The following is an 11,026-nucleotide window of genomic DNA, read 5'->3' as shown; positions in this document are numbered from 1 at the left end:
ATGGGAGTTGTAGTTCCTCGGCTGCCAGCGCTCCCCTGGCCCTGAGCTTGCCCGTGGGGACGAGCTGTTGTAGCAACTGGAGGGAGCGGGGTGGGGGCAGGAGGAAGAGGAGGCGGCAGCCGCTGGGAGGCAGAGCAGCTCCCCACAGGGAGTGGGAAGGATTTCAGGCCCACAGGTAAAAGCTTACCCAGAGCGAGCCGCTTCTGGGCTGCAAGCTCGCGGGGTGCGTGCGTGCCCCTGGCCTGGAGCGGGAGGGGGACTGCGCCCCTGAGTTTTGCTCGATTATTGGCTAAGGCTAGGCTGATCAGTGAGAGGATGCGCACTAACGAACGCGAATGCTGGTTAAATGCCGACAGCGCGCTCGGTGCTGTACAGGACACCGCTCTGGCCTGACGAGCTTACAAATCTAGACGGGCACCAGCCTTCCCCAGTTCCTACCCCCGCTCCCTGGAACTGACCTTGGTGGGCCTTACTGGGAACGAATACCCTCCTACCCTACACCTTCCACCGAAGGCTCCAGGAGAGGCACCTTCTTCCTCTGCTTCTCCCCAGGTCACTGTCCTTTTATCTGAGAATGGTCGGAGAGGACAGACCCCAATGGAACAGCCCGTAATTCCAAAGGACTTACAGTATGGAGAGGAAACCAAACTGAATCAACGATCATCAAAATACAAAATCTTACCTAGTCTAAGGTTTGGGTAATGGCTAGGGGCTTGATCTAAAGGCTACTGAAGTCCTAGAATATCAGGGTTGGAAGGGACCTTAGAAAGTCATCTATTCCAACCCCCTACTCAAAGCAGGACCAATCCCCAATTTTTGCCCCAGATCCTTAAATGGCCCCCTCAAGGATTGAACTCACAACACTGGGTTTAGCCCACCAATGCTCAAACCACTGAGCTATCCCTCCCTCCTAGGAAAGACTCCCATTGACTGTGGTGGGCTTTAGATCAGGCGGTGGATGGAGTAACATTTGTCGTTACTTTAGAATGAGCAAGAACAAAATTCTTACATTTTCAGAGCTGCCGTGAGCTTGTTCTAGCCCCGTTTCCTGAGAGTGAAGCAAACTCTTTGTCCTTTAACAAGCAAACTAAGGTGTCATGTTCAGGCCACCCAGAATCTAGACAGTATTTGGTCCTGCCATGCGGGCAGGGGACTGGACTCGATGACCTCTCGAAGTCCCTTCCAGTCCTAGAATCTATGAATCTATGAATTGTGAGCCACTGTGTTACTACTCTGCCTTAGCAAGAGTCAGAGCTTTGCTGTTGCTGAGTTACGTGTCCGCTCCCTGCCACACCAGCCCGTCTGCTTCATCAGCAAACTCTTCAAGACTCTGCCAGTCTAAACCTTGCCTTGCAGGTACCAATCAGTAAAGCCCCGAGACTCTCCAGTCCCTCTCACAGGACACTCTCAGAAGTCACCAAGTTCGCTGCCTCCACATCAGCCTGTTAGGGTAGCTGAAGACTTACACATCACTTTAATAAACAGCACTGAGATGGTTTTGTAGTAAAATCAAGAATAGGTTTATTAACAAAGAACAGAGATGTACATCATTCTAAGCAAAAGAAAAAGACAGGTCTGGTTACAAATAAAACTAAATAAAACATGCTTTCCAGTGACTAAAACTTAATCTTCGCAAGATACAATCTTTGCTTGAGCAGTTTTCTTTCTTACATCAAGTTACCAGCATCCCTAGCCCTCCAGACTAGGGGATCCTGCTTTCACAGGCTCACAGGGCACTGTTCCCTGTGTTTCCTAAGTGGCTTTTTTGCTTCTGCTTATATTTCCCTCCTATCTTCCATCTTGTCAGGGAGAAAGCCTGTTTCTCCCTTTGTTTGGGCATAGACTTCAAATCATAATATCAGTGAGTGTCCATAATTGCTCATATATGCATACGTTTTTAAGGTCAGGCTTGACAAAGCCCTGGCTGGGATGATTTAGTTGGGGTTGATCCTACTTTGAGCAGGGGGTTGGACTAGATGACCTCCTGAGGTCCCTTCCAACCCTGATATTCTATGATTCTATGAGAGGAACTAAAAGCAGTAGGAAGTGGCTACTCCTGAGACTGTAAAGGACTCCAGAGAAGTTCCAGCCCCTGCAGTGGTTGACATCGACTGAATCAGGCAGGTTTTCCAGAGACTAGGATACAGAGACTAAACCTCCCCCACTGCAACTTGAGACCATTGCTCCTTGTTCTGTCATCTGCCACCACTGAGAACAGCCGAGCTCCATCCTCTTTGGAATCCCCCTTCAGGTAGTTGAAAGCAGCTATCAAATCCCCCCTCATTCTTCTCTTCTGCAGATTAAACAATCCCAATTCCCTCAGCCTCTCCTCATAAATCATGTTCTCCAGCCCCCTAATCATTTTTGTTGCCCTCCGCTGGACTCTTTCCAATTTTTCCACATCCTTCTTGTAGTGTGGGGCCCAAAACTGGACAATGCTTTGTATGTTTTGTGTGTGTTTAAATCTGTTTATTGTTTTTTATATGTTTTCTCTGTAATGCCTTTGCCTTAAGAATAAATGTGCTTGCTTAGAAAGAGCTGTATGGGAACTTGTAACTGCTGCGACCAGACTGTTCATTGCACTCAGAGAGAGAGCAAAGTACAGGCACTGGTCGTTAGGCTGACTGGCATGCGGGATAAGCAGGGAGATGTGCAACCTTAAAACTCCTGGTCAGAAAAGTGTGGGACAAAGGTCCCTGCCCAGAGACAGGGGCTGGCTGGAGACCTGAGACATGACTGGGAACACCTGGAGTGGACCACGGAGGGATGAATACAGATGCAGTTACCCCGAAATTGTGAAAATGCCTTCAGATGAAATCTACTCCCAATATACCGCCACTAGAAATATCGGTCACCACAACAAAAGTTCAGTGGGAGCTGGATTTCTCCTGTTGTTGGCTGTGTTTGATTACTAATAGTTGCCAATTTAATTCCTGCAATACACATTTTCCTCCCCTTTGGCGCTGGGTGTTTTGCAGGGATCAGACTTTTTTCAGACCCTGCATCCAGCAGCACTGTGGTTTTCCAGCCGTCTCCAGACATGGAATAACGGGCTTCTGGGCAGCTCTTCGCATGGACCATTCTAATAGTTGCTGATGGTGGTCCAACTGCATCACCAATTTCTAGTTTTCCTTGCTGTGGCTTCCCTCTGTTGGGCAATTCCGTCTCTGATGGCCTTTGCCTCCTCATTGCCTGCAAATTTCATCTGGCCTGAGACCCACTCAGGAAGTGGTCTCATCTGACCCACAGGTTACCTGCAAATAACTTTTACTTGGGCTTTCTCTGATTTTTTTTTTTTAAAGCTACTTCCCTGGCAATTGTTTCGTGAAGTGCTGTATCTGGTAAAAGGAGTCGTCTGAGGCTGGGAATTAGAAGCAGATACCTTTAAGGAAACTCCAGTTTCTGCTTCCGCATTTGTAACTCTGAATATAGCCAGGTCTATAGGCTTATCCGTTGTGTTGTCTCCCTACACTAGCAGGTCATGAAGCTCTCCCATTAAAGTGATTTTTCTCCCAGGATTCTGTCATGGCTTGCCACTGGGCACAGCCCCCTGTCTGCATTGCAGTTCAGGATCTGGGTTCCGCTTCACACCAGCGGGAATTGACATTTGTGATACTGGTTGAAGACTGGTGGTGCAGGCCTTGCAAATGAAGACGAGTAGCTTCTGTTTGATGCAATAGAGAAGAGGGAGCTGGTGGAGGGGTGTAAAGAGAGGGGTGACTCTGAACTGGGTCAAGGATTCCTCACTTCCTGCCCCCTAAGATGCTGTCTGTGCGCTTTTAAACATCTGCTGTGTACGCCCCAGAGCTGGCTGCATTTTAGGGGTGGGTAAAGTTACCCCTTCATGTGTAGTTTCTGTTATCAGTTTTGTAAAGCACTCTGGGGACCCTCAGGATGAAAGGCGCTGTTTAAAGTGTACGTAGTGTGACCAGATGGCAAATGTGAAAAATCGGGACAGGGGGTGGGGGGTAATAGGAGCCTATATAAGAAAAAGACCCAAAAATCGGGACTGTCCCTATAAAATCGGGACATCTGGTCACCCTAAGTGTACGAGCCTGTGACACTCTCCTCAGGGAGCCCAGAACCGTAAGCCACTGTTACCACTCTGCCTCAGCAAAGGAGAGTTTTGCTGGAGCTCAAACTGTGTGTCAGCTCCCGCCTCACCAGCAAACTCCTCGAGCGTCTGCCAGTCTAAACCTTGCCTTGCAGGTAACATTCCACCCCAGTTCCCCAGAGACGTCCCTTTCACTGGACACTCTCAGAAATTACCACGTCCGCTACCTCCAGAGAGGCCGTGCACGCACCAGCTTGTTGGCTCAGCGGAGGACCCACACTTCACTTTAATACACAGCACCGAGAGGGTTTATTGTAAAACTTAGCGTACAGTATATTAATCGAGAACAGAGAGTTAAGTGGTACTCAGCAGGAGAAAAAGAGACAGGGTTGGTTACAAGCAAAACAAAAATAGCACACTTCTTAGTGACTAAAACGTAACTTTAGGAAGCTGCAATCTTTGCCTAAGCGGTTTTCTCTTACATCAAGCTACCAGCAACTCCAGCCCCGTAGGCAGGGGGGACCCACCATTCACAGAATCAGAGGGTTCTGTTCCCTTTGTCCCCTAAGTGATGGATAACAAAGGAATCCCTCTTTTCTTTCCTTTTGAAAAGTAAACCCAGGCAGAGTTCCTCTCCCTGGCTGCTTGTTCTCTGGGTTGCAAGCGCCAAGCTCCGCCTTCATCCACTGTTCAATTTGCTTTTTCGATTGGCTTGATCACTTTGCTGACTTGAGATGCAAATGTACTTGTGTTGACCATTGCTTGTTAGCCTGATCCAGGCAGACGGGTAAATCCACAGTCCTTTGCCTAGGGTGGGCTTGTTTATCAGCTGCCTCCACAACTCATCTTTTAAGAACATATTTCCAGCATGCGTACCTACTCTTTACACACAAGCCGTGCATACATCACGCAGTGATCGTCGTGATAGCGGTTCACCAGTTTTTTAATGATACCTTACAAGACATTGTGTGGCTAAAGATTTTGACAACAGTGTGTTAGGTGGGCCTTTTGCCAGTTGGCATAAAGGCATTCTTAGGATCACAGGGCCTGATCCAAAAACCTATTGAAGTTGATACAAAGGAGCCCATTGATTTCATTTAGCTTTGGGTCAGGCCCTCTGTTATTCGTTTATATATTATTAAAAAGCAACACAGTTCAATAGCAGCAAACAAAGAAAAATAGTCTCGCTCACTGGAGCGTTTTAGTGTGTCCAGGACTTTGTACCTGCGATTCCTCAACTGCTGTGCGGGTCAGAATGATCGATCTCGCTTCCTGTCATTAATAACCTCTTGCAGACTTGTGTTCGGTTATCCTTGTTCTCTTTCTAGTCACTTCCTCCTCGCTTCAAAGTTTTCTCCCCCACGATAAATCTGCTGCCCCTCACTTCCTGAGTACGTTGCCGCAGAACAAATTGCTTCTTTTGAACCACTCCAGCGTAACAATAAAAATAAAGTCTCGGCTCATAAAACATCTGACCATTTTCTTATTGCTTGGCACCCGTGGAAGGTTACCCTCATCTGGCTGGCAAGCACTTTCAAAGTCCCTTCCAACATTTCAGTTACAAGGTGAAATTCTTTTGTGGGAGGGAGGGGTTGGGGAACTGCCTGGCTCAGGAGAATAATGAAGAGAAATAGAGCCCTTTACCTCTCTGTTGGTCAGCTGCAGCCAAAAATCATTATCATCTGACAGTTCAGAGCAGTGGTCTATATAAACAGAGTTATGGTTCTTAGTCCAGTTCCCAGCAAACAGGTGTTCACGTCATCACAAAATCTACCCTAGCAAATGGCCTTTATCCTTCTGAGCAGTCTGAACAAAGAGACTAGAGGCATAGGCGCCAACTTTCTCCGGCGCTGGTGGGTACCTGCGCCCCTTTCCCCGCCTCTGGCCCCGCCCCTGGCCCCGTCTCCACCCCTGGCCACACCCCCATTCCAACCCCATCCCCAAAGTCCCCGCCCTAACTCCGCCCCTCCCTACCCCTATTGGATCCCTTACCAAATCCCCGCCCCAGCCCCGCCTCTTCACCCAGCGTGCTGTGTTCCCCCTCCTCCCCCATCCCTCCCTGTCCCGCGAATCAGCTGTTTCACATCGCAAGCTCTGGGAGGGAGGGGGGAGAAGCAGGATGCAGCGGCACGCTCGCGGAGGAGGCGGAGGTGAGTTGGAGCAGGGAGGCGGGGTGGGGCCACGGGGAGCTGCTGGTGGGTGCTGAGCACCCACCAATTTTTTTCCGTGGGTGCTCCAGCCCCGGAGCACCCACGGAGTCGGTGCCCATGACTAGAAGTATGTCTACACTGCAATCGGGGTGTGGCTGCAGCTTGTGTAGACGTACCTGAGCTAGCTTTAATCTAGCTAGCTCAAGTAACAACAGCAGTGAAGCCAATCCCGCACTTCTCAGGCTTCGAAGTCCGAGCTGCAATATCTGTGTAGCTATTTTTAGCGTCATAGCATGGACCCTGTGAGCCTGAGTCAGTAGACCTGAGTTCTGAGACTCGCAACCACGCATTCTAAAATGCAGTGGAGATGTACCTGGGATGTGCTCAGGCAGGTCACCTCTACTGCTGCCCAAGCTGCTGTGACTTCCCTGATATTGCTACTCAAGCTAGCTAGATCAAAGCTAGCTCGGCTATGTCTACTCATGCTAGAGCAGGAGTTCTCAAACTGGGGGTCAGGACCCCTCAGGGGGTCGCGAGGTTATTACACGGGGGATTGCGAGCTGTCAGCCTCCACCCCAAACCCTGCTTTGCCTCCAGCATTTATAATGGTGTTAAATATATTAAAAAGTGTTTTTAATTTATAAGGAGGGGGTCGCACTCAGAGACTTGCTATGTGAAAGGGGTCACCAGTACAAAAGTTTGAGAATCACTGTGTTAGAGTCACTCCTGTGTTTGCAGTAAGGATTGAAAGGGTCAATCTCTGGACATTGTGAATGACGCTTGCGTTATCTTTGCCTGACTTCTACCTATGAAGGCTTCTGTTCCCGGACAGTCAGTCTGGCACCTTTCAGCAGTACTGACCTCATTTCATTTAAAAAGATCATCACCCTAAGATTTGTTTAAATCTCTTTCTGCCTCCCATGATTTTGTTTTAATCCTTCTTTCCCTTTTGGTCTGTTCCTGCACCCACTGAAGCCAGAGGCAAACCTCCCATGACCTTCACTGGAGCAGGACTGGTGTTACTTTGTTGTGGTCACTAACGTGTGTGCTCTGCCTTTGTGGATGATTTGGTGCAATTTTAATAGCTAGACTTGGCAGAATTCGATTTTTATTTTTTGATGATTTTAATGGATAGCATCAATGTTTATTTTAAGCATTTTTTCAGATTTTTATCCATTTGAATTTTCAGTTGCTCAAAATTATGGGTTTTAAGCATCCCCCCCCCATTTTTTATCAATTTAAATTTTTACAGTTATGGTGGTGGGGGGATAGCTCAGTAGTTTGAGCATTGGCCTGCTAAACCCAGGGTTGTGAGTTCAATCCTTGAGGGGGCCACTTAGGGATCTGGGGCAAAATCAGCACTTGGTCCTGCTAGTGAAGGTAGGGGGCTGGACTTGATGACCTTTCAAGGTCCCTTCCAGTTCTAGGAGATGGGCTATCTCCATTAATTTATTTTATTTATTTATATGGAAAATTATAGGGACTCAGACAATTATTTAATGACGGTAGATGTTGAGATTCAAAAAGTTAAAGCTTTATAACTGCTAAAATGCAAATTGTCGAGGCCCCGTGTCAAATATACATCCTTAAATCAAACTCTAATAATTTCTCAAGCAGCATTTTTCTTACTTTGCCGCTCTGTACATTTTGATTGTCGTCTATGGAAATATTTTGTGTGGGTTTGTGTGTTTGCAGTGAAATTGATGTTTATTGACATTTACTGATTTAAAAAAATAATTAAAAAGAAGAACAGGAGTACTTGTGGCACCTTAGAGACTAACAAATTTATTAGAGCATAAGCTTTCGTGGACAACAGCCCACTTCTTCGGATGCATCCGAAGAAGTGGGCTGTAGTCCACGAAAGCTTATGCTCTAATAAATTTGTTAGTCTCTAAGGTGCCACAAGTACTCCTGTTCTTCTTTTTGCGGATACAGACTAACACGGCTGCTACTCTGAAAAAAATAATTGAATCCTTCCAAGCCGATTACAAGTGTGCACAAGATTCACTGAGACCTAGAACTCGGAAAGGTAGTTTATTCCCTGTTTTTTAAATAGATACTGTTCTGGGGCCTTTCTCAGGCTCACAAAACTATTATGAAGTATTTGACAATGAGAGATCTTAAATTCTGATCTGAGGCCTTGCCTGTAGAACTAAATGGATTTAAAATCTATTAGTTATTATTTGTCTTATGGTAGTGCCCAGGAACCCCAGTCATGGGCCAGAACCCCATTGTGGTAGGTGCTGTACAAACATAGAACAAAAACATGGTCCCCGTCCCAATGAGGTTACAATCGAGGTATTGAATCTGAGGTCTGGTGTACACTAGAAAATGAGGTTGGCTTAACGAGGTCACTCAGGAGTGTGAACGTGTAGAAGGTGCTAGGTTGAAGGAACTGCATTATTCTAACTCTTTGCAGAGATCTTTGAAATAAAAGGCAGTTGCTTGCTTTCAGCTCATGAAAACAGTAGGAGGCCTTTTCCTGCCTGTAACAGGCGTATAGCTCCCTTCTAACAGGAATGTACAGCCCTTCTCCGGTTGACTAGAGCCCTGAGGCATTTAGAACTTTCCTTCTGAAATACACTTCAGAGCATGGTTGCAAATTTGCTATGCTGGTGCCAGGGGTTTTGTGTTGACTTACTGCATTCTTCAAAAATCCTTTCTTTAGCTGGGCCTAAGAACCACATTGGTGAGGTCTCCCATGTGTTAGCGCTTAAGAACAATGGGCTTACGTAGTAAAATGAATTTTGCTTATCTCCTTTTAATTAGGGGCTTTAACATTATTTCCAACACACAGGCCTGGTCTACACTAACGAGGTAAGTTACGCTAGTTAAGTTACGCAAGTTATGTAACTTAAGTCGCTGTAGCGTAGATCGATTTACAGTGGGTCTGGTGAAGATGTGATAAGTCTGGTGAAGACGTGCAAAACTGCTGTGACGTTGTCTACAAATTTTTGCATGGAAAAATCTTGAGGTTTCATTTCAGGAGACAGTTTTGAGCCCTTTGGGTTTTCCAAAAAGTGACAAAATAGCTGTTTTTTTAGCATCCTGAAGAGTTGCAAAATTTTGAATTGTAAACATGTACACATTTCAAATCTGAATGCCCAAAGCTGCCTTTTGATGGGAGCGTGCCCATTTGTATTTGGGAACAGGCTGCTTTTCATTGGGAAAGGGATGCATTGTTGAGGAAAACCTTTTTTAAAAGGTGGCTATTTTCTCTAGGAATGGGACCATTTTCTGAGTTCTTAATAAAACGTGGAAAAAAAATCAGTTTCAGATACTTTCATCTCTCATTGTCAATCTGCATCTGGCACATGCTAGTGAAAGGCTGATAGTGCCAAGCATGGTGTGACAGCTGTAACCCACTGATGTGTCATAGGTTCCCCCTCTGTGCCTGATTCACAAGGGATCTGAGTGTAGCAGCTTATAGTTTAGCTCTGGAAGTTCCCGATTCAGTCCCTGGTGTATCAGTCAAGTTGGCAGTCATCACACAGATACTGTGCAGATATCCCAAATGCAGCTCTGCCAATAGACCACACTTAATTTAATCAGCTCTGAGGCGGTGAACTCTGCTCTCATGAAGATACCGTAGACATATAAAGGTGCAGTACGCAGCAAGCTAAAACTTTACAGCATCACAGCTACATAAATGGCAGCTCACAATCAATTCACCACAGAAGCACCAACCCCTAGCATCCTGGTTCCCACATGTTAGCAGCCCCTTCCTTCCTGTCTTCCTTTCCCCTTGCATCAGCGTATATTGAATCACAGTCATTTGTAAACAGGAGGCACTTGTTACACATAATCACCATAACTGCAGACACTAACAAATGGGCTTCCACACAGCTTGTGCTCTGGCTTGTCTCGCCTTTGTTGACCAGGATCTGCAACCTATCTGGACCTACATACATCACACAGAGCCATCTAGTGGCTGAAAAACATACTACAGTATCATTGCCTCTCCCAACCAGCTCTGCCCCTCTCTGTTCCTCTTAAGGCGGCAGCGGCCCTGCAAGCAAAATAGTCTGACATACTATCGATGACTACAGGGCCACCACTGCAGTGCTGTGGAGTCTTTCTATAGTAGCTGTTCCAGGGTGGAGATCCAAAACCAGAGAGCCATGCTTCTCTCTAACCTATGTCTGCCTGTGGCTCTGTGTTCAAGGCGTACTCAAAGACGGGTGAGAAGATGAACCGGCAGTTTGTTGAGGATCGGGCTGTGGCGATTGACCCACTCCCTTTTATCTGGAATGTCAAAGGACCTGGGCCTCACTACTGTCTTGATATGAAGATGTCCCGGCTCAAACGACTGGCCTTCGCCTTTGAATTTGGATCAGTGAACCTCAGGTAAGAGGGCGACTCTAACAACAAAAGAAAAGAGAAACCCATCCAGCCCAGTCTGAAAAGGGGAAATAACTGACCACGAGGAAAACCGATTTAAACCCCATTGTGGAAGCTCTAAGGAGGGAGTCGGTTCTTGGTGAGCTCGGGCGTGGGTGTGGAGGTGCACACGGGCTGGGTAGTAGGCCACTAAGAACTGCTGCTGATTCAGTTCCCCCAGGGGCTCTGGGATGACATTCACCAGTGTGATAGTTACGCCCTCCTTAGAGAGAGCACAGCTTGCTTCTCCCATTGCTCCTGGCCTGCCCTGATAAAAGGGAGGTGGAACCTTGTCCCAGTTTTCACCCTGCCCACTTTCAGGCAGGAGGCAACCGTAGGTTGCTAGGAGGGAGCAGGGCCTGCAGCTCCCCAGCCACGCTATTGATGGCTATTGGGCATGGGGCCAAGAGGGCCATGAGAGGGGCTTTGTCACCTCTCCCCA

At 47.2% G+C, this 11,026-nt stretch overlaps 1 protein-coding gene across 2 annotated transcripts in view; it reads left to right on the top strand.

The window, feature by feature from the left end:
* The first annotated feature begins 31 nt into the window (after positions 1-31).
* The window catches only part of LOC101938635 (protein phosphatase 1 regulatory subunit 7-like), a 42,998-nt gene continuing 32,003 nt past the window's right edge, over positions 32-11,026 (top strand). Inside the window, exons 1-2 of one of the 2 annotated variants that reach the window (XM_042843230.2) lie at positions 32-175; positions 10,370-10,551. In XM_042843230.2, the coding sequence (XP_042699164.2) occupies positions 10,394-10,551 (158 nt within the window). In that variant the 5' untranslated portion in view covers positions 32-175; positions 10,370-10,393. Of the gene's footprint in view, positions 176-9,800; positions 10,552-11,026 lie in introns of those variants that run through there. The other variant, XM_065552787.1, reaches the window with a different exon arrangement.

This window comes from Chrysemys picta, chromosome 1, assembly GCF_011386835.1.
Source record: "Chrysemys picta bellii isolate R12L10 chromosome 1, ASM1138683v2, whole genome shotgun sequence".
Classification (NCBI taxonomy): domain Eukaryota; kingdom Metazoa; phylum Chordata; order Testudines; family Emydidae; genus Chrysemys; species Chrysemys picta.
The sequence above is the reverse complement of the archived record's forward strand: the minus strand, read 5'-3'. Positions and strand labels throughout refer to the sequence as shown.